The 23253-nt window shown below is 49.3% G+C and overlaps 1 protein-coding gene across 1 annotated transcript in view; it reads right to left on the bottom strand.

Moving 5' to 3' along the window:
• Positions 1-1383: 1383 nt before the first annotated feature.
• The window catches only part of RASGRF1 (Ras protein specific guanine nucleotide releasing factor 1), a 57921-nt gene continuing 36051 nt past the window's right edge, over positions 1384-23253 (bottom strand). Inside the window, exons 11-27 of the mRNA XM_033166815.1 lie at positions 22811-22874; positions 20832-20968; positions 19483-19565; positions 18138-18386; positions 17317-17690; positions 16906-17031; positions 16349-16519; positions 14027-14133; positions 13520-13632; positions 12745-12805; positions 10099-10202; positions 9677-9761; positions 6866-7063; positions 5388-5467; positions 3674-3791; positions 3366-3434; positions 1384-2490 (exon numbers count right to left, since the gene is read on the bottom strand). Coding sequence (XP_033022706.1) covers positions 2398-2490; positions 3366-3434; positions 3674-3791; positions 5388-5467; positions 6866-7063; positions 9677-9761; positions 10099-10202; positions 12745-12805; positions 13520-13632; positions 14027-14133; positions 16349-16519; positions 16906-17031; positions 17317-17690; positions 18138-18386; positions 19483-19565; positions 20832-20968; positions 22811-22874 — 2232 coding nt within the window. The 3' untranslated portion in view covers positions 1384-2397. The remainder of the gene's footprint in view (positions 2491-3365; positions 3435-3673; positions 3792-5387; positions 5468-6865; positions 7064-9676; positions 9762-10098; positions 10203-12744; positions 12806-13519; positions 13633-14026; positions 14134-16348; positions 16520-16905; positions 17032-17316; positions 17691-18137; positions 18387-19482; positions 19566-20831; positions 20969-22810; positions 22875-23253) is intronic.

Below are 23253 nucleotides of genomic sequence, written 5' to 3' on the forward strand. Positions count from 1 at the left end.
CATTAATTGCACCACCCACTTTTGCCTCTGGCCCCGCCATAAGGCAGTGGTTTTCAACCAGGGAGCTGTGGCACCCTGAGGTGCCTTGAAGGATGGTCAGGGGTGCCACGGGCAACACTGACCTCTGTCCCTCTTTCTTTCTTTCCTTCCCTCCCTCCTCTGATGCCCTCTCATGTCTCTGCCTCCCAAAGACTTGCATAGCGGTTTGTTGCAGCAGCCCTGGCTACAAGCTCTGCAGGTGAATTGTGCCTCTGGGGCTGGCCAGCGGGTGCTGGTTGCCAGGAGATGAGGCTGCCTTGGAGTAAGCAAGCAGACAGGCGAGGGAGCCCAGCCAGCCAGTCCGCCAGCCCTTGCTGTTGGGAATGGGCTGACAAGTCCTAGGCCCCTGTGGGGCAGTATAAGGAGGCATGTTTCTTTGGGGCAGGGAGGGGCAGCTCAGAGACCAGGGGCAGAAGCAGCGGCTGCCCAGAGGACTTTCAATGGGAGAGGAGAGGAGAGGAGAGGAGGCTGAGGGAACACTCCACAATGGAGGATGTTGAAGAAAGGATGAGAGACTGCCAGCTCTGCCGGCAAGGGGTGACACAACTGCCACCACAGGGCTGCCACAGAAAGAATGCAGTTGGTCAAGGGAGCCATGGACTCAAAAAGGTTGAAAACCTCTGCCATAAGGAAATACAGTCCCCAGCTTTGCTGCATGGCTGGTAACTGGTGATTACTGGGTGATTACTGTAACTGGGTTACAACAGTTACCGCTCCCTGTCTTCCCATAGAGTTCCTGCAGACAGTCCTCCTCTCAGGCGACTTCCTTCTTAGTCATATTTTGGGGGTCTTAACCAGGCTTTTCTAATGAACTAGGCAACCTCCCCTGCTTAAACTTGCCCATCCCAAACAGCTCACCCTGATGGGTCCAAAATACACCTTTGCAAAGCCACTGTTCACCCTGAGATAGAATAGATTTATTAGCAAGAGGTAATCAGGAAACATATATTTTTACAAAAATGGAAATGTTTTCCTTTTCCCAAACAAACAAGCTGTAAGTCGAAATATTTTAGGTCTTGAAAGAGAATTCTCATACCAATGGGTATTGCTTACAGCAAAAGGTTTTGTGTGGTTTTTTTTTTTTTCTCTTCTGGTTTTTCCATTACTGTGGAGCATGCCTGCCACTCAAAAATTCACCTGGGCTTATATCCTGTACAATGTAAAAAATACGTGATAATATTCACAGAATAAGCAGTACATTACTGTAGTCCTGCTAGCAAGTGGTTAGACAGGATTACAGTATATGTAATAAAAACACTTGGCCATTCCCCTCCCCCCTCCCCTCCCCTCTCTAATTCTACATTATGTTACTAAGAAGAGTCACTAAAGTCTACTCAGGGAGGTGCGAAATTCACGAAGAGCCTCTCAGGAGGGCGATGAAGCAGGAAGGTTCAAAGATATGGTTGGTCTCTGTCTGTCTGTCTGTCTGTCTGTCTGTCTGTCTGTCTTCCTCTTGTGGCTGGCCCAAGCCACTTGAGTGCCTGAAGCAGGAAACCCAAATGGTGGTTGTCTCCTCCCTGCCCTGCTTCCTTACCCATTTATGTGGGGACAGACAGCACCCCCACAAAAGGGAGTCATCTTGCACCAAGAGTACCTGTTCCCCAGGGGAGACCTGTCTCCTTCCTACTCTGTCACCCAAACCCTACTGCTCCACCTTGGCCCATTGAAGAGAGCCACCATCTTTCCACTATGAAGCCTGCCTTGCCCAGTTGACCACCAGCGGGCCAGTTTCTCCTTCAAGCCTCTCTTATCTCCTTGGCAAAAGGAGGTCAGAGTCCCCTTGGCTCTCTCTGCTCCTGCCACTGCTCAGTGAAATGCATCCTCAAGGATTTGCTTTCCCTTATTACATGACTGGTATTGGGGGACTGAGTGGTTGCCGTCCGAAATGACTCGGAGTGTGTGTGTGTGTTTTTTCCGTAGCCCCCCTCCTGGCAAAATGGAAGGCCATGCCCAGATTGCAAAGGCCTGGAAAGCAGGCAGCTGTTCCTCAGGTAAGGCAGGGCTCCCTTGTGCAATGCCCCACATGCCCCCATGGGTGGCTTTCCCTGCTGCCACCCCCTCCGTCCCTCCCCCCCACCCCCAGTGCACGCACGCAAAGAATCAACAACAAAGAGAACATAGCTGAATAGGAACCAGGACTGCAGTCAACAAAGTGGTCTATGCCAGACTCCCCAGGACAAACGGTGGCTAGTCAGATTCTAAGGACAAGGAGAGGGGGTGGTGGTGGTGGGGTCTTGGAGAAGCACATACGAGGAAGTCAACTGAGGGTTCCCAAAAGAAACAAACAGCTGCTATGTACAGTATGGTACATGGTGTACAGGGAAGGGCCCCCCCCAGGGGGCTGCTGCCACTCTGGACTCAGGTGGGCAGCTTTGGCTCTATCTGGAGCGAGGCCTCATAAAGACCCTCCTCGTCCATCACAAAGGACTGGTCCAGGAGGTACTGGGTGACCTGGAAGAGAAACAAAATGGAGAGAGGGTGAAGGAAAGGGAGGCAGCGAGGGGTCAATGCTGCTCCCTCGGGAACCAAGGGGAGACAGCTCAGTGTTGTGTGCTTCTTGTCAGATAGCTGGGAACAGATCTGTTGGTCTTGGGGATACCGTGCAGCAAACTAACCATGGGGTTTCTTAATGGCCTCAGAAGAAGCACCTGCTGGATCAGGCCAATGGCCCATCTAATCCAGTATCCTGTTCTCACAGTGGCCAACCAGATGCCTGTGGGAATCCTGCAAGCAGGATTTGAGTGCAACAGCGTCTCTCCTCCTCTGGCAGTTTCCAGCAACTGCTATTCAGAAGCAGACTACCTCTGGTTATAGTTTCTCTCTCTCTCTCTCTCTCTCTCTCTCTCTCTCTCTCTCTATGGGAGCTAGTTTTGTAGGAAGTATTCAGAAGCATTGTTGCCTCCAGCTGTGGAGTCAGAACATAGCATTCATCTTGGCTAGTAGCCATTGATAGCCCTCTCCTCCACGAAGTTGTAAGTACCTTCCTCAGCAACTGTTACCTAGGAACAATTATTCAGGAATATATCCTGTTCTCACAGGGGCCAGTCATATGTGTATAGGAAGCCTGCATGGTGGATCTCAAGCTACAGCCATTGTTTTTCTCCGAACGGTCTTCTCCAACCTAGTGCCCTCCAGATGTTTTGAACCACAGCTCCCATCAACCCTAGCCACCATGTCCATGCTAGTGGAAGATGTAGTCCAAAACATCTGGAGGACTCCAGGGTGGAGAAGGCTGCTTTCAAATGAGCTCTCAGACACCCTCACATCTGGGCAGTGGGTGCAAGGGACAAGCCTGACCCCCCCCCAAGGGTCTGCGGTGAAGTTACCTTTGCCTGATGCTCAATTTTGTAGGCTGTCTGTTGGAACTGCCTGATCTCTCGGATGATATGGGAGATCTGTGCAGAAAGAAAACAAATCAGTGCTTACGTTTGTGCTCCTGGAAATAAAAGTTGTTGGGGAAACACTCAAAGCTCATGAAATAAAAGGGCCTGATGCTGGTGGGTGGAGTAATCAGGCGGTTCACATCTTCACGGACTATCCTTTTGTCAGGCTATTCTTGACATCTGATCGGACTTATGAAACCTTATGATTTGCCCTTTCTCCCTGCCAAAAGGCACTGTGCCAGGAAACTTACCATCCTCATTTTGGAAAAATTCACGAGGCCGTCTTCAGTGTAATTGGGGGTGCCCTCCTCAATGAAGGCCAGGTCTGTCAGGTACATCCCTAGATATGGGACGCAGGGTGGATCGCAGCTGGAATGGAGAAAAGAAGTCCCACTTATGTGATGGGCATCCTGAGACAGGTTCCAATGGTCATCTCTCTTTCTCCTGAGTTTCCTCTTTGGCCACAGTTCATACAGGCACTTTCCTCACTCCGTGTCAGTTCAGATGTGTTCATAAACCATCACCACAGATTACACCCTGCAGGGAGAGCTTTTGTGTCACCCTCACATCAAGTCTGGTACTTAAGAACATGAGGAGGGTCTGATGGATCAGGTCAATGACCCATTTAGTCCAGCATCTTGTTCTCACAGAGGCCAACTGGACGCCTGTGGGAAACTGGCAAGCAAGATTGGGACACAAGAGCCCTCTCTCCTGTGGTTTCCAGCAACTGGTATTCAGAAGCATTGCTGCCTCCAGATGTGGAGGCAGAGCCAGTGGCCATCAATAGCCCTCTCCTCCTCTCTGACTTTGTCCAATCCTCTTTTTAAGCCATCCAAGTTGATGGGCATCACTGCTGCCTGAGAGAGTGAACTCCATAGCTTAAGTATGCAACGTGTAAAGAAGGGATTTCTATTATCTGTCTTGAATCGTCCAACATTCAGCTTCATTGGATGCCCGCCAGTTCTAGTGTTGTGAAAGAGGGAGAACAACTTTCCCTGTCTCCACGTCATACTTTCCAGTGTAGTCCTTCACATCAAGTATAAATGAGTCCCCAGCTTCGCAAACCCCTCTCCCTTGCACAAATAGGAATGTTTTGGAGCTCTGGAACCTCTGAGATTCTCTCCATTCAATGCACAGGCCAAAGCATTCCTCCCTGCCCTCTGAAGGGCCTCTTCCCTTTCGCAGTCTCTCACGCCTGGTTATTTAGCTGGTTTCCCTTCCCCTTGCTCATTAGGGGCGTGCAAAGTCCCAGGGGCTGGAGGCCCAGCTGTGCAGCATGCTAACCACCATCTCTACCCCAGCCAGAGCAACTCCTCATGGAGTGTGCTATGGGATCTGACCAGGGAGGTTCTTCCCTCCAGCTCCACATTTCCAGACCTGGGCCTTTGGAGACCCAACCCTTGATACCTTCAGCCTCTTTGGAAGGAGGGCTTCTGGGTGGCTCTTCCTCCTCAGCTGAGGCTTTGAGCAGGGAGAGACAGTGTTGTGCAGTGGTTAGTGTCAAACTAAGCCCTGGGAGAGACCAGGGTTCACATCCCTGCTTCTCAACCTAACCTACCTTCCAGGGCTGTTGTGAGGACTAAGACCTGGGTGATCAGGGTTCAAACCCCCACTCGGCCATGAAGCTCACTTGGGTGACCTGGGGGGGGGGGTCACCCACTCTCCCTCTCAGCCTAGCCTACCTTGCAGGGTTGTCTAGGGGGTTAAACGAGGAAGGGGAGGACCAGATGAGTCACCTGGAGCTCCTTAGAGGAAAAATGTGGAATATAAATACAAATAAATAAATAGAACTGAACTTTCTCAGGTCCTGGCAATATCAGCCAAATACCTGGTGGGAAGGAGCACTTGCTGGAGGTGCTCACAGGTGTGCCATGCCTCAGACGTCACACAAGGACTCACATTTTGCAAACAAAGGCATGATGGGCACCACCCACAGGCGGATGAGCTCTGCTGCCAGCCACTTACTTTTTCAGGGCCTCCCTCAGATTCTTGAAACGGCCTTCTGAAGACACCAGGCGCTGCAGCTTGTCGATCAAAGCTTTCGTCTGAAAAGAAAGACGTAAGGCAGAAAGTGCAGACTCTGGTTAAGGAAGAAAGAAGAAACCAGGCTGGGGTGGGGGGGTCCCACCTTTTGGGGGAATGATACCAAGGATCTGCTTCTGAACTACTGAAAATCAAACGGGCACTTTGGTCAACATGGTGAAGAGGCAGGCCCAGCAAATTCAAAAAGCAGTTTGGAATCAAAATCAGGAAGCGGGGCAAATATCAGTTGGCCAGGGAAGCTTCAATCAATTCGTTGTACTGAATAATCCCAGCTTGCAACCCTAGAATCATAGAACTGTAGAATTGGAAGGGGCTCCAAGGGTCATCTAGTCCAACCCCCTACAATGCTGGAATCACAGCTAAGTTGCCTAATGGAGACAACTGGGCTGAAGGCAACACAGAAGTTCAAAAACGGGGTGGGGGGGTCACTTGTGAAATTGCCTTAAGACCACAGAAGTTCCATCTTAACGTTTTCTTTATGTGAATCCTCTGCAGAAACTGAAGCTGAGCCAGAAATCTGCTGCATCTGGTTTGGCTGCACATTTGTGTTATGAGGAACCATCTGAGCATATGATAAGTATCTGCGGGGAGAATGCCAGGTCTCAGTTCTACAGCAAAGAAGGAAGTTGAGCCTCCTAAGTGGTCTGGCAGGGGATTTCTGGGTGGAAGGAGGAAGCAGGAGCTGCACAGAACAGGCCAAGCAAATCTCTCTGCTGTGGCTGGAGGAAGGGGGGTGGCTACGTAGTAAAAAAATCTCAACACTCCACAGCTAGCAGGCGCCTCTGCACATAGATTGGCATGCAGCACAAGTCAAAGATCAAACAAAGCCAGTCATTGTGCTGGGCTGGGTGGATGGGAGCCCATTTCTCATGACTCTGAAGGAATCTGCATTATCAGAAGCTACCAAGTCAGACCAATAATCCATCTAGCTTTGCACTGACTGGCAGCCATGGCTCTCCAGAGTTCTTGTTGGGGGGGGGGGCTCCCATCACTACCTGGGCATGCCACCAGGAACTGAATATTTGACCTTCTCCATGCAAAGCAGATGCTCAGCCACTGAGCTACAACCCTTTCCCCTGAATGATGATAGATAGATAGATAGATGATAGATAGATAGATGATAGATATAGAAAGTAAATAGTGTTTGTTATTGCATCAATTTTACTAATGGTGAGCATATGCATTTAAATAAATAAATAAAAACCCACAATTATTTACTTATATTATTATTTACTACTACGACAGCTCTCAAAATTTCAATATATGAGAGTCAGGGATTCTTTAGCTGCAGTTCCTGCCTTGCAGGGGGGTTGGTTCAGATGGCCCCTTCCAACTCTACAATTCTACGAGTCCAAAGAGACCCCAGAGCCTTGCCTCGTGCTCCCCGCTGGCGTACCCACCTGCTTGGACACCTTCATCCACGTCTTCTTCAAGCGGAAGATGGCACTGCGGTTGAAGGCCGAGGTGATCTCAAGGACCGCGTTGTAGTTGTGCAAGCAGCGGCAGATGTCGGCCACGGCCACCCACTTTTCGATGGCACTCACCCTGGCGGTGATGTCCTCGTTGTGGAGGATTTCAGAGGCGATCAGGTTGCTGATCTGCAGGGGGGAGAGGAGCCGCACAGCCCAGCGGTCATCAGGACCGCCTGCGTGCCTTTTAAAAAGATCGCAGCGCCCCAAGCTCAAGCACAAAAAGATGAGGACAAAATATACCTTTATCTTAGGGGCACATGCATGCACTTGACAGGGCTCTGAGTTCACAGAACTTGTCCACAGGGCTGGCTCCTAAAGCCTGAGATCCCGGGGTTCTGCCACTTGTTTTTTGCTGCCCCCTACTGGACAGGGTGAGCTCCCGTTGCTCGGTCCCAGCTCCTGCCCACCTAGCAGTTCGAAAGCACATCCAAGTGCAAGTAGATAAATAGGTATCGCTCCAGCGGGAAGGTAAACAGCATTTCCGTGTGCTGCTCTGGTTCGTCAGAAGCGGCTTAGTCATGCTGGCCACATGACCCAGAAGCTGTACGCCATATCCCTCAGCCAGTAACGCGAGATGAGCGCCACAACCCCAGAGTCAGACACGACTGGACCTAATGGTCAGGGGTCCCTTTACCTTTACCTTATTGGACATCTATCTGTAATTAAGATGGGTAAAGAGTTTGAAATCCATATGTTTTCCATGTTCGTCTTTAAGGTGCTGCAAGAACCTTGGTTGCTGTTTTGCTTCAGCTGACTAACAAATTCATTATGGCATAATATGGTTGTTGTTTTCAGCAGGTGCATGAAGTGTTATCTAGAGTAGGAGGTCTATTGCGACCTAACTATCTACACACACTTACACAGGATTGTAAATAGGGAGGTCAGAAAGAAATGAGACACAGGAAAGTACAGATGGGGATAGTTATGTTGTGAACAGTGCCCATATGAACAGACATCCTGGCACTGAAGGACCAGGTGCGCAGCCTGGGAGTCATTTTGGACTCACAGCTGTCCATGGAGGTGCAGGTCAATTCTGCGTCCAGGGCATCTGTCTACCAGCTCCATCTGGTACGCAGGCTGAGACCCTACCTGCCCACAGACAGTCTGGCCAGAGTAGTACATGCTCTAGTTATCTCCCACTTGAAGTACTGCAATGCGCTTTACATGGGCTACCTTTGAAGGTGACCCGGAAACTACAACTAATCTAGAATGCGGCAGCTAGACTGGTGACTGCATATAACACCGGTCCTGAAAGACCTGCATTGACTCCCAGTATGTTTCCGAGCACAATTCAAAGTGTTGGTGATGACCTTTAAGCCCTAAGTGACCTCGGCCCAGAATACCTGAAGGAGCATCTCCACCCCCATCACTCAGCTCTGAGGGCCTTCTGGCAGTTTGCAAGAAGTGAGGTTACAGGGAACCAGGCAGACAGCCTTCTTGGTAGTGGCGCCCGCCCTGCGGAATGCCCTCCCATCAGATGTCAAGGAAATAAATAACTATCTGACTTTCAGAAGACATCTGAAGGCAGCCCTGTTTAGGAAAGTTTTTAATGTTTGATGTTTTATCATGTTTTTAATATTCTGTTGGGAGCTAACCAGAATAGCTGGAGAAACCCAGCCAGATGGGCAGGGTATAAATATGTTGTTGTTACTACTACTACTACTACTACTAATACTAATACTACTACATCATACATACATCATGTGATAAAAACCTCTGTCCTGTTTCCATCCACAAAAAATAGCTCGGAACATAAGAAGAGAACAAAAGCCTACTGGATCAGGCCAATACCCTATCTACCAGTACTTCAGCTTTCTGTTCTCACAGAGGCCAACCAAATGCCTATGGGAAACCAGCAACTGTGGAGGCGTAGTTATCATGGCCTGTAGGCATCAATAGCCCTCTCCTTGACGAATTTGCCTCACCCTCTTTTAATGCCTTCTAGGTTGGTGGCCATCAGCTCCTCCTGTGGGAGTGAGTTCCACAGTTTAGCTATGTATTACGTGAAGGAGAACTTTCTTTTATCTGCCCTGAAACTCTTGGTGAACTGTAATTCAGCATAAAAAGGGAGGTCAATAAGCGGGATGGAGCTTCAGTCTTCAGCAGGATAATAATACATTTTATTAGGACAAAGGAAGAAAATGTCACAATGTGTGGCAAGCTTTGGGGTTCTCCCAAACTGTTTAAGCATGGCAGCCTCAGTTCGAAGTGGTAAGGTCAGTTTCAGAGAATTCTGGGAGGTTGAAATGATCATAATATCATTATCGCCGTCTATGCTTTTCTGCATTTCATTTTCACCTGGCCTCAGTTTTAACAATCCCTGCCCTGCCCCCTGCATCTGCCTCTGCCCATTCCAACCACGTGTGCATTTCCGGCACCCGAGGAGACAACTTCAACTGTAATCCACAAGTGCTAATTCTATTTAGAAGAGAGAGGGAGGGTGGTGGTTCTGGAGACTGGTTTGACCAGTTGGCCTTCAAAGCTTTCCAGCCATTCCATGTCAAGCAGACCCTCTGAAATCCTGCCAAAGTCAAACTTCTGCCTGAGTGCTTTCCTTCTGAAAAGGAGAGCAGGTCCAGATTCTCACAGAGGCAGATATGGGAACAAAGACCTCCCCAGTCCGGCCACCCACTGACTGCAATGCTATGCGACACCGCTCCCTCTCCCACAAATCGGGAGCAGTCCCTCTTGCATCTGTGCTCCTCCAAAGCTGCTCAGAGCCCCAGAGACCGAACTCACATCATTGAAGTGCTTGGTGTTCTTCATGATGTACGGAGTCCTCTCGTTCTTCTCCAACTTCATCCAGCCTTGCCCAAAGAACTCTCTGAAAATGCAAAGTGATAAGAATATAAAAAAAAAAATTAGAAGAGCCTGCTGGATCAGGCCAAATGGCCAAATCTAGTCCAGCTTCCTGTTCTCACAGTGGCTAACCAGATGTCCCCATGGGAAACCAACCAGCAGGATCTGAGCCTAGGATCGGGATCCTAACGTACCTCACAGGGATGTCAAGGGGATTAAATTGGGGGGCAGGGAAACATGTATGCCACCTTGAGCTCTTTGGAGAAAAAGGCGAAGAAGATAAATGAAACAAACAAACATTGCCTCCTCCATGCATGCCAGAGATTGAAAGGAGGAAAAAAGAAGCCTCTTTTGTGACTCACTCATAAGGGATGGTTTTGAAGACCAGGTGATCCAGCAAGGTCATCTGCTCTGCGATTTCCAAAGCAGAGTGGTTTTCAAAGGGCTCCGCCTTGACTCCTGCAGCCTGGAGAGAAAGAAGACAGCCGCAGCATTTATTTAAGCCCCTCAATAGAAGCAAAGACAACAAGTGCAGAATCTGCTGGTAGCAACCAAAGACCCAGAGAGCTAATATGAGGAGGTCCCCTTTCCTCTCAGGCCTTGCTCAGCCTCTTCTTCAATGGGGAGAGCAACTATGCATGTGTGTGTGTGTGTGTGTGTGTGTGTGTGTGTGTGTGTGTGTGTGTGTGTGTTGCTAGCACCAGCTAGAGTCACAGAGGGCTCACCCTGAGGCCTGTTGACACTGGAGGCCAGGTGGGCAATAACTACAATATTGCCTTATCCCTAATAATAATAATATATTCTCTGGGCAGCTTCCAACAGAATATTAAAATACAACAATCTATTAAACATTAAAAGCTTCCCTAAACAGAGCTGCCTTCAGATGTCTTCTAAAAGTCTGGTAGTTGTTTATCTCTTTGACATCTGGTGGGAGAGTGTTCCACAGGGCAGGTGCCACTACCGAGAAGGCCCTCTGCCTGGTTCCCTGTAACTTGGCTTCTCGCAGCCCATTCGACTTTGATTGGCAGAACTGGCACTGTTACAGGTGCCACAGACAGTGGCAGAGCTAGCTGCTCTGGCACACGGAGCGGCGTGCACCCGGGGATGGGGCTAGCCGCCCACTGGGCAGGGCTAGCATACCAGGGGCGGGGCTAGTGTACCAGGGTGTGCACTGAGCATCCTGGGGGGGGGGTGCCGCCCGTGCCAAGCATCCCGGGGGGGCAGGGCAGCAATGTCACCCCCCTCAGGGATGACACCCGGGGCGGACTGCACCCACCTTGCTCTGCCTCTGGCCACAGAGTGGCAGCATCTACATCTTGGAACTCCCTGCCAGGGGCGCCAACTTGGGCCCCAGGTTATGGGTGCCCAATAGCACCCGCAACGTAATGTGATGTTACAACAATGCGCCACAGCGGCGTTTCTGAGGCTTGGTACCGATTGGAACCAGAAGTCATGTCAGAGGCCTGGCAGTGCCTCTGATATTGCCTTGGAGGTCACATCAGGCCTCTGACACAACTTTCGGTGCCTGGGCCCCCAGGGCCCCCTATAGTTGGCGCCTATGCTCTGTGCCTATGCACATGCTCCATGCAGGCACCTTCACTATACTCTTTTCAGCAGCTGCTAAAAAACATTATTGTTTAGACAAGCCTGCCCAGATGTTCAGAAAGTTGATATGAGTTTTAGTCTGTTTTTAATTTACTGTTATTTTATTTTTTTGAAATTATCGCTGCTCATTTTTCTTCTTGATTTTTTAAATCCTTCTTGTAAACTGCTTTGAGGCTAGTTGGTTTTTTAACTATTAAGTGGTGTATAAATTTAACAACAACAACAACAACAGTTTTATTATTTGTACCCCACCCATCTAACTGGATTGCCCCGGCCACTCTGGGTGGCTTCCAGCATATACAAAAACATAATAAAACATTAAAACATTAAACAAAATTAAAATTAAACAAAACAATAAACAAAACAATAAACAAACTGGAAAAACAAGAGGCAGCATGACAGTAGAGCTGAGCTTGGACTGCAGAGGCCTGGGCGTAAAGTTCTGCTTCATGATGAAGATCCTCTCTAAGTGGGGGCTCTCCCCCCGGATGTCAGTTCCTCCTTTAAAATCCTGGTAATGTCCGGATGTATGGCAGCCCTACCTTATAAGTTTGTTGACGTGAAGGGGGGGGGGGGAATGCCACTCTGCACTCCATGCAGCCTCAAGCCTGCATTCCAAGGGGCTCCTGAAGTGCTTGGCACTCTACACTGGTTTTGCCTCTTTGCACACACAAGAAGGGGAAGGGATCTAGCTCAATGGTAGAGCATCAGCTTTCCCTTCACAGAATCACAGGTTCAAACCCTGGCATCTCCAGGTAAGGGTGGGGCGAGATTCCCTGCCTGAAACCCTGGAGGGCTATAGACTGTCAGTGTCAACAATATGGCCTAGATGGACCTAAAGCAGGAACTTCCTGTGCAAATGCTTTCTTGCAAATAATGTGACATCTGCTCTGTTCTGCTGTTCTCTTCGGAGGAATTTCCCAAAGTGGTTTTTGTCTTGAGTGGGGCTCTGGACTAGAAAGCCCTCACTCCCTTTTCCTTTTTGCTGAGAAAAGTGCAGGATGTTCCCGGGTAAGCCACTTGACTCCTGGGCAGGCAGCCCACTTGCCACCCAGGAGGGACATTCCTGTTCTCTGCTTCACTTCTAAAGTGACTGTTGAAGAGTTTTGCACCAAAACTTCCAGCATCACTGGTGCAAGCAGGGGTATCCTTAAAATGGCCTCTTTGCATGACGACCGGGGAGTTACACGAAAACCACCCAAAGACACTTAGAAAAAGCCCAGCAGGCTCTCATAGTTCATGTTGGGTTGTGAAATGCTCACTAGCGGGCAATGAAAGCATCTCTCTCCCACAAAACACAAAAGGATCGGAGGGAAATAAAGGCAGAAGGGAAATAAAAAATAAGCACAGCTCTTGGTTGCAATCCAGTTGCAGGAGGACAGAAATTGTGGGAGGACAGTTACCATTTGCAAGATCTCTTCCAGTGTGATCTGATTGTCTCCAGGGTCCTCCTGAGTCAAGGTCCTGAGGTGCAAGAGAAAAATGGCAGCATTGGAATATAAGAGCCCAAAGCACATGGGATATTTTCATTGCTTCCCCACAGAAGCCTCTTTGCATCGAGGTGGAAAGGCCTAGGTAAAGCATCACTCCCTCTCTTTTGGAAATAATAATGTACTGCCAACCCTTCAGCAGCAGGCCCCAGGCGGATTACAGCAATTCAAGATCCAGAAACTAAAACAAATTGCAGTCACAGGGATGAGGTGGGTCCTGGAAATACACATCTCAAGTTGCAAAGGCCAGCGTCAAGAGGTGTATCTTCAGCATTCCCTGGAAGCTGTATAATGAAGGTATCGGATGCACCTCCGTGGGAAGGGAATTCCACAACTGAGGGGCTGTCACCGAGAAGGTCCTCTCCTGGGCCACTCCACATGGGCCACCAGTTGCCACCACCTAGCCCTACCTAAGCAGCTACCAGTGAAAAGAAGGGAGAGGGCCCTCTTGGTAGTTCCTCCACCAACTTCTGAGGAACTACCAAGAAGAACCCTCTGCGCCTTCTCACTGCTAGCTGCTTTAGTTTAAGTGGTGGCGACTGTCAGCTCACGGGCCCGGCCCAGCCCATTATCTTAACACTTAACTGTACCCTGGGCAGTGGAGAGGAGCTGGGTGGCCAGGGATTCGGCCTTGCCCTTGGCCAGCTCACTTGCCAGCCAACCACAGATCTGCTGGAGGGTAACTTGCCTGATGATGTTGGCTGCTGCCTTCCTCTCTTGTGTCAGCAGTTCTGGGTCATGGATGACTTCTTCCAGAAAGCTGATCACTTTGCACTTCAGTTCATCGTTTGTTTCAAAATCCTGCAAAAAGAAAAATAGAAATGTTTGGGTGTTATTCGTCTAAGCTACATTCAAAGTAAACCTATTGAAATTAATGGGCCTAACTTAGTCCTGTTCACTCATTTCAATGAATCTACTCTAAGACTTAGTTTTAAAAAAACCAGCCTCTATATGAATTCTGCATTTTCACAAGTCAGAGCAGCAGCTCCCAAAGTGGGTGGCATTGCCCCCTGGGGGATGGTGGGGTTAGGTTATCCAGGGGGAACATTAAAAGGCAAGGGGGTAGCAGGAGGTGTGAATGATTATCAGACTTCGAGAAGCTGAAATCACTGGACCAAGTTCATCCATCTCGTTGAATTAATTAAACTATGACCAGTGCAGCTTCCTGCCTCCACTTGTTCTGGGAGCAGCATACCTGGGAGTGCTTGGAGACCCAGTGTCTCAGGACATTGAGGACCCGGTTGGTCGCTGCCCTCCTGATCACAAACTCCTTGTCGCCATTCCTTTGGTCAGGGGGGAAGCCTGGAAGGAGAGCAAAGAGCACAGAGGAGGCCGAGTCAGCTTCAGAGCAGGGGAGGGGAAGAGGCCATGCAGGGATGCCTGGGAGGATAAGCTCCAACCTAGCTGGGAGCAGGGGCGTCGCTGGGGAGGGGCGGTGGGGGCGGTACGCCCCCAGTGACAGGGTAACAAGCGGCGGGGGGGGGGCAAGCGGCGGCCCCTCCCGCCACTCCCACGTGCCGCCGCTCCCTCCGTCACCCCGGGAGCAGCAGCGCTGCACGGACGGGGTGCTTTCCACCGCTTTTTGGGGGGGGGGCTGACCAGCGAGGGGTGTGTGTCAAACTTGTCACCCCCTCCTCGCTGGCCACCACCCCCCGCCAAAAAAAACCGGTGGGGGGGCGGGGAAAGGAAGCAGAGCAGATGTGTTCAAGCGCCGGCTCTGCTTCTTTATCCCTTTCCGCCGCTTTTTTCGGCGGGGGGGTCGACCAGCGAGGGGGGTGTCACGCTTGTCACCCCCCCTCGCTGGCCACCCCCCCACTGAAAAAAACCGGTGGGGGGGCGGGGAAAGGAAGCAGAGCAGGCGTATTCAAGCGCGGCTCTGCTTCTTTTTCCCCTTTCCGCCGCTTTTTTTCGGCGGGGGGCCCGACCAGCGAGGGGGGGGTGTCACGCTTGTCACCCCCTCCTCACTGGCCACCACCCCTCACTGAAAAAAAGCCTCGGAAAGGGGGAAATCCCCCCTTTCTGCACCCACATGCGTCGTGCCCCTCCCCCAGGGGGTGCCTCTGCGCTGCCACCGCCCCCAGCAGCGGAGAGGCTAGCTACACCACTGGCTGGGAGGTCAGGAGGGTTGCCCAGACCCTGCCTTCTAAGACCCGGCAAGTTCTCCTAGATGGTGAGATTTAGCAGGCACCTTCTGTGCCAACTTTTAAATGCCAGCTGAAAACTTTTCTGTTCCACCCAGTTTAAGACTACAACCTCCCACAATGATTAATTGGTGTCTCTTTTTACTTTTTTATATATGGTTTTTATTGTATGGTTTTATGTTTTTATTGCTGAAACCGCATATACCGTATTTTTCCATCTATAGGACGCCCCCTTGTATAAGACCCACACCCCCTATTTTTGGGGACTCAATTTTAGGAAAATGAGGGGAGATGGCCCAAAGTTGTTGAGCCTTTCCCCACACACAGCTGCGGGCAAGAAACACTCCCTAGATCGTTTCCCCCACACAGCGGCATTGGGGGAAGTTGCACTCCTGGGAGCACAACCTCTTCTGATGCTGCCACGCGGGAAACGATTCAGGGAGCGCCTGCCACATGCAGCAGCATCGGGGGAAGTTGTGCTCCGGCCAACAAGCTGGCTGGCAGCACGCAGCTTCTCTCTCTCCCCCCCCCCAATGCCACTGTCCATGTATTGGACGAACCCATTTTTTAAAACATGATTTTTGAGTCAAAAAACCTCATCCAACACACAGAAAAATATGGTATATGTATAGCTTGGGGGCGGGGAATAGGCTGTATGTCAAGACCTGCCTAAGTCCTGGAATAGCCAGTCCAGCTTCCTGGTGAGGAAACAAGCCATTAAGGAAACAAAGAGAATGGTTCTGTGCTAGATAGCAAAAGGGTGGGCTCTACTCCCTCAACTGGCTGCCAGTTAGAAAGGCAAAGGGCCAGATTTGAGAGCTAAGTTATGTGAGCTGGAAGCTGGAGGACGTGGGCAGGCTGAAAATGCAGAGAGAAAGAGCCACGCCTGATTTCTGGGGGAATCCATGGCTGTGGCTATAGGAGAAGCAAGACCGTCTTGGGGTGTTGTGAACCCATCCATCACAGGCTCAGGGTTGTATATATGTGTAAATAAACCATATATCATAAAGACACCACAATTTCCGCTATACCTCATTCCAAAGCAAACACAAATTCTGGGTAAGCTCCTAGAACCCCTTGAACCTCACTATGCTCGGAGATTGGGGTGTTGCAAAACACACCCACTCTCTCTTACACACACACTACTGTAGTATGATATAGTGATATACAAATATAATAAGTAAGTAAGCAAGTAAGTAAGTCCCTCAGCAGCATGGTGCAAGTGTTTATGCCCTACCTTTCAGGATACAAATCCTGCAAAGGGAGCGTGCAAATCAAGGAGGCTTTTGCAAAATGTCCCCATGGCCTCTTCTCTCTGCAGAGAAAGTGGGGTGGGGGGGGGTCCCAAAGAAAGGGAGGAATCCCCATTCTCTCACCTGCACTGGCAAGGGACATCCTCCTGTACTTCTCTTTGGTTGGCGTGCCCTCATTGGCGCCTGCGGTTGCGATGGCAAAGGCTGAAGCAGCCGAGAGGGCACTGCGAGTGTTGTCTAGCTCCCGGCAGGATGTCATCACGACCCCATTGTTATAGGAGAACAAAGGGAATTCTGCATCAGGAAGAGGGAGAGAAAATTCGCAGTGAGCTTTCCACTGGCATGAATCACTCCCCTAGGGCTCCTTCCCCACTTGCTGGCTGTTAAAGGAGACTCAGAGAGGGTCAGATCCTTCCCCAGGAACTGCACTGGCAAACGCTCATTGACAAGAGTCAACAGCCTCTCTCAAGTGGTCTGTGCAATGGTATTCAGAAAGGCATGGCTGAGAGCTGATGTTCATCGCCATATTATACAACAGGAAGTCCTTCTTCATACAGCACATGGGTAAACTCTGGAACTCGCTTCCGCAGGAGAAAGTGAAGGCCACCCGCTTGGGTGGCTTAGAATGAAGATCGGACAAATTCATGGAGGAGAGGGCTCTCGTTGGCTGCTAGCATTACCTGAGGAGTTTTTGCCTTTGACCAGTTTTGGGGTTGTGGGCGATTTGGTTGGCGAGGTCTCCGTTTCTGCCTCGTCACTCTGGTTGGGATCCATGTCAGACTCTTCTCGGACAGACATCTCTGGGCCTGGTTGGAACAAGCGGAGGCATCTCTTAAGGATTTCACACAAAAGAACTTTCTGATGGCAAGAGCCGTTCAACAGTGCAACGGACTGCATTGGAAGGTGGTGGACTCTCTATGACTGGAAGTTTTGAGATGAAGGTTGGATGGCCATCTGCCAGGGATTCTTTAGCTGTGATACCTGCATTGCAGGGGGGTTGGACTAGATGATCCTACAGTTCCACAATTTTATTACCCCCTTCCTGACCCTGCTCTACACAGGAACATCCCCCTCCTCCAGAAATGACTTACTTTGCTTGTTCAGAAGGGTCTCCTCCGGCTTCTCTGTGCCCGCCTCCCCCTCATCGGAGATCTTGTTCGAGTAGTTGCTGGCAGAGACGTAGAGCTTGTTGATGTCCAAAGTGGTCTTGCTGAAGGGCGACATGGAGGAATACATGCTGGCATAGCCATTGGATGAGCAGCTCAAGGCAGCCAGGTCCAGGGCCTTCCCACCTGTGATGATGGGGATGTTCAAGGACAGCTTCCTCCTCCGGCTTGGGGAAGAGGACTTGGTGATGGAGAGGGGTGGTGGGGAGGAGAACTTCCGGTTGGCTCGCGGAGACTTAGGAGGCTCCCCATAAAGGAGCTTGGTGTTCTGACTGCTGGCGAACAGGAGCTCCAGAGACCTGGTGGGCAACAAAACCAGAAGAGACCTCATTGACTCTCTGCACCTGATATCACTTTCCCTTTTCCTTTCCTTTGTCTGTCCCATCCCCAAGCAGTACGGAGGCTGGAACGTCTATTTGCTGGGAAATCTATCTAGTCACCCATCTAGCCTAGCATCCTGTTCTCACAGTGGACCAACAGATGCCTGTGGGAAATCCACAAGCAGGATTCGAGCACAAGAGCCCTCTCCTCTCCAGTGGTTTCCAGCAACTGGTCTTCAGAAGTGTTGCTGCCTCCTACTGTGGAGGCAGAGCATAGCCATCGTAGCCAATAGTCATCAATAGCCTTCTCCTCCATGCATGGTGTTTTTGCCTCACTTCCCCAAGGCCATGTTGCATTTCTCAGGAGAAAGTATTCTCCTCCAACAGGGGGGTGGGGAGAGGAGGTGACACCCCTGCAAGACTCACCTTGCAGGAATTGCACTGATGGGCTTCTTGTAGATAGTGATCAGCTTGTCCAAGACAATCATAGCCGTGGTGAAGACCCGATAAGAGTGCAGGAAGGTGTTGAGGAAGTCGATGCTGAGGAACCTCAAGTCTGTCAGCCTCTCCAGGAGCCGCTCCACACTGGCATAGCGGATCTGGAGGACTTTGCAGGAGTTCATTGTTTTGCTGAATCGGATGTCAACATCGTCACAGTACAAGCTGGTGTCAGACCTGGAAAGTGCAAAGAAGCAGATAAACGACAGCATGGCAAACCATCATTTCTTTTTGGCCACAGAACATAGGGGAACCAGAATATTCATGGGACCCACGCAGGCATTCTCTGACAAACTGGTTAAGCTGGTTCAGTTGTGCATTCATCATTTTATTTGTATGCCGCTGTTCCACAACAAGGATCTTGCTCACAGCCGCTTTAAACAAAGGAAGCAAGAATACATCTCAACCCGCCCCATAGTTAGTACCTATAAACACATGTGGTGGGACTGCTCAAAGGTGGCTGAGTTTTGGAATAAGGTGTTTGCTGAGATTTCTTTGATAACTAAATAAACTGTTACTCCATCTTTCCACCTGGTGCTTTTGAACTTGTCTATGGAAACGGTATGGGGTTTGAAAAACAAATAACTTATTTCTCATCTCTTAACAGCAGCCCAGGGTTGTATGGCCAAATTCTAGAAGACCTTTAATCTTAATAGTTTGGATTGCTGGAATCCTAGGGTTTGGCAAATTGCTTTTCTTGAAAACATATTGCGTCTCTAAAGGGAAAAGCTCGAATGAAGTTTTTTTAAAAAATTAAGTTGACTAGCCACTTACGCCTAATTTACTTATGCAGGCATCCCCAAACTTGGCCGTCCAGATGTTTTGGGACTACAGTTCCCATCATCCCTAGCTAACAGGACCAGTGGTCAGGGATGATGAGAATTGTAGTCTCATAACATCTGGAGGGCCGAGTTTGGGGATGCCTGTACTTATGTGTTCAAAACCTTGGGTACACAGCTATATATATATATATATATATATATATATATATATATATATATATATATATATATATATATATATGGAGAGCAGGGTAAACCAGCTTCAGAAAGAGCTTTTTAGGCTTTCTGCCTTGCTTACTGGGGTCTGGGAAGGTTGTGCAAGGGCCCTGGGATGCTCACACATCCCTCTCACAACAGAGGCAAGTCTTCCAGGACTGCATCGCTGGGACCCCAGCTCCTAATAGGGGGGAGAACAGAACTGCAAGCCGACAACGTCAAAAGCACTCCATGAAAACTACCTTCCTGTGTCTCCGTTCGTCTCAGGCACTTACTTGATCATCTGGGGGACGGTGACTTTTGAGTTCTCCTCAAAGGCATTCATCATGAGGCCATTGCAGCGGATGTTATCCACGCACTGAAACACACACACACACACACACACACACACACACAAGCGTGAGGTGGATGGAGACTGAAAGCTGCATTCAAAACTGTGGAAAAGAGCAAAGGGACTGCAATTCTGCAACAGAGTTCTGCATTGGTGAATCTTTCTGAGGTGTCTGGATGTCTGCGTAGACTCTGGAAAGCCCACCTATTCTCACACCTTAAAAAAATTATTATTAGTTTATTTCTTGCATTTTTACCCAACCTTTTTCTCTGAGAAACTCAATGTGGTATACATGGTTCTCTTCCTCCTCATTTAATCCCCACAAAAGCCCTGTGAAGTAGGTTAGGCTGAGAGGCAGTGACTGACTGACAGTGATTTTCATGGCTGCGTGGGGATTTGAACCCTGGTCTTCCAGGTCCTAGTCTGACACTCTAACCCAGGCTTCCTCAACCTCAGCCCTCCAGAAGTTTTTGGCCTACAACTCCCATGATCCCTAGCTAGCAGGACCAGTGGTCAGGGATGATGGGAATTGTAGTCTCAAAACATCTGGAGGGCCAAGGTTGAGGAAGCCTGCTCTAACCAGTACACCATGCTGGCTCCATTCAAAACTCCACCCCCCCAATCCCAAACTTTTATTAGAATAACCTTTATTCCAGATGGCCTGAAGATTATAGTCACACTGAATGATTCATTTGATGATGATGATGATGATGATGATGATGATAGTATTATTAAATTTATTAACAGCCTTTCACTAGCAGGTCCTAGGGTGGATTACAACATTTAAAATTAAACATTGAAAGGGTTAAAACAAATCACAGCCACAGGAATTTGGGTCCCCCAAACACCTATCTCAGGTCAGGTGTCAAAAGGCCAGGGCAAAGAGCTGAGTCCCCAAAGAAATCTGTATAACAGAAGCCAGTGTGGTTTAGTGGTTAGGATGTTGGGCCAGGACTTGGGAGACCCAAGTTCAAATCTCTTAGCTTCACTTACCTCACAAGGTTGTTGTGGGGATTAAATAAGGAGGAGAACCATGTACCCCACACCTTGAGGTGAAAGGTGGGACATTAATGCAGTAAATAAATAAGAATAAAGGTGCCAGATGCACCTCTGGAAGGGATTCCATTGCTTAGGCTGAGAAAGCCCTCTCCTGGGCTACACCCCACAACTTCTTTTGGATATTTACCTTCCTTTATAGAGTGGCCTGTGGGGTGGGGGGTGTGCCTCACCTCCCAGTCCTCTGGCACCTTGCTTTGGGTAGCTCCTCCTCCCCAGGGCCTGACTCTGCCTTACCTGGCTGATGTCACTGGTCCAGGCTGCCTTTTCCTGCCTGGATGAGGCCACAAGGATAACTGTGTAGGATGGGCTGTCTTTTGGCTCCACCACAATCTTGAAGTCAAGATGGTCTATATCTTGCCCGGATCCTTTTGCTTTGGAATCGAGAGCACAGAACAGCGAGACGATTTGTCAGGATGAATTACAGATTGACGGTGGGTGAGTGTAACTTTGGGGCGTGCAAACCATAACTGCGCTGGGTCCCGCCTTGGTGCAATGCCAAGAGGGTGGCACAGTGACTTGCATCAGGATCAAACCCTCCTCAGCCGTTTGTGGGAGAGGAGCCGCCATCTCTGCAGCATTTGCACAGCTTAGTCTTCTCTGGCAACTTCAGGCTCAGTCTTTGCTCAGGGACCATCTGTGATTTCCCCCTACACTGGAATTTACTCATTCTTCAAAATATAACTTCATTTTTAACCACATCATAGGCCAGCTTCAATTAAACTGTGGGGTGGGGAAAGTAGAGCATCCGCTTTGCATGCAAAAAGCCCCAGGTTCTTTCTTTTTAAAATATTTTATTTAATTTAAATGCCTTTTTAATAATTTTTCTTCCTGTTCACAGAGGTTTCACTGACCAATTTATATGCTTAAGGTGCAGATGCAATGCATATTGTATAATCATAGAATCATAGAGTTGGAAGAGACCACAAGGGCCATCCAGTCCAACCCCCTGCCAAGCAGGAAACACCATCAAAGCATTCCTAACAGATGGCTGTCAAGCCTCTGCTTAAAGACCTCCAAAGAAGGAGACTCCACCACACTCCTTGGTAGCAAATTCCAAGCACTTATTGTTTACCTTGCATGAATTACACCTACATACATTTTAACTCTACAGACTTCTGCATAACATTTAGACAAAGCTCTGACACACAGCATGCCTAGCCCTCATATATATACTGTATTCTTTTTCCTATCTTTCATTTCTTTACCTCTTCCTCTCCCCTTGAATTGATGGAATACTTTATTAGTCTTGTTTGTTCTACGTGTGTGTGTGTGTGTGTGTGTGTGTGTGTAAAGTCCTGGGTTCATTCCTTGGCGATATTTCCAGGTGCAAGAGCTGGGAAATACCCTCTGTCTGAAAAACCTGGAGAGCCACTGCCAGTCAGTGTTGGCAATATTGAGCTGCTAGATGACCAGGAGTCATTTGACAACCAATCCTTCTTCCAGCCAGCGAACTCTGGGAATTGCAGCTCTGGGAAGGTTATAGGGATCTCCTAACAACTCCTGGCATCTTAACAAACAATCCTTTGTGGGATTCTCTGGGGGAAGCCGAGGCTGTTTAAATTGGTACAATACAGTTTCAAATGTATAGTGCAGACAGAGCAGATGGGAATAGCATTGCATATAATTGCACATAGGAAATCCAAGATTTTCAGACCACATCTGCACCATAGTTGGATAAAGGTGCTGAGATGTTAGAAGACACACCCACCCCATCCCCCTCACAGAACTACAAATTCCAGAGTCATTTAACAATCAATATTTCCCCCCCAGTGAAGTCTTGGAACCATAGCTCTATGCAGGAAATAGGGGTCTCCTAATAACTTTCAGCACCCTTACCAAACTACAGTTCCTGGGATTCTTTAGCGGAAGCCATGACTGTCTAAAGTGGTGTGGTACTGCTTTAAATGTGTCGTGTGGGTGGGGCCAAAGTTTGCAGGGGGCAAGGAAGGTCTGAGTCAGGGGTCAGCAAACTTTTTCAGCAGGGGGCCGGTCCACTCTCCCTCAGACCTTGTGTGGGGCCGGAGTATATTTTGAAAAAAAAATATGAACAAATTCCTATGCCCCACAAATAACCCAGAGATGCATTTTAAATAAAAGCACACATTCTACTCATGTAAAAACACGCTGATTCCTGGGCTGCATTTAGAAGGCAATTGGGCCGCATCTGGCCCCCGGGGCTTAGTTTGGGGACCCCTGGTCTGAGTAGTACTTACTGTCCTCATCGGTGCTCTCTGTGTCTTCTACCAGGGTGCAGTCAATGAGGGAGATCACACCATTCTGGAATAAAGAAAGAAGCATGAGGAGGAGGAGGCTGCTCGAACGGGAAGTTCTTACCACCCTGTTTCTCTTCCAGGTCTTTCCTCCCACCTGGGGAGGCAGAGGAGGAACAGGAGGTGGTGGTGCCTAGTGAGACCTGCCTCTCTAGGTTTGGGTGTTATAACTTTCTGGCTACATCAGTGAGGGTGTCAAGTCAAACACCAGACCAAGTTCAAGGTGTTACTATTAGTATATAAAGCCCTTAGCAATTTGGGACCAGTTTACCTACAAGGTCATCTCGCCCCATAGACACCCTTCGATCGGCGGAACTGGCACTATTACTAGTGCCATATAACACCCATACTACATTTGTAAGGACTTAAAATTGGAAGGGGGGTGA

Source organism: Lacerta agilis, chromosome 13 (assembly GCF_009819535.1).
Source record: "Lacerta agilis isolate rLacAgi1 chromosome 13, rLacAgi1.pri, whole genome shotgun sequence".
NCBI classification, from domain to species: domain Eukaryota; kingdom Metazoa; phylum Chordata; class Lepidosauria; order Squamata; family Lacertidae; genus Lacerta; species Lacerta agilis.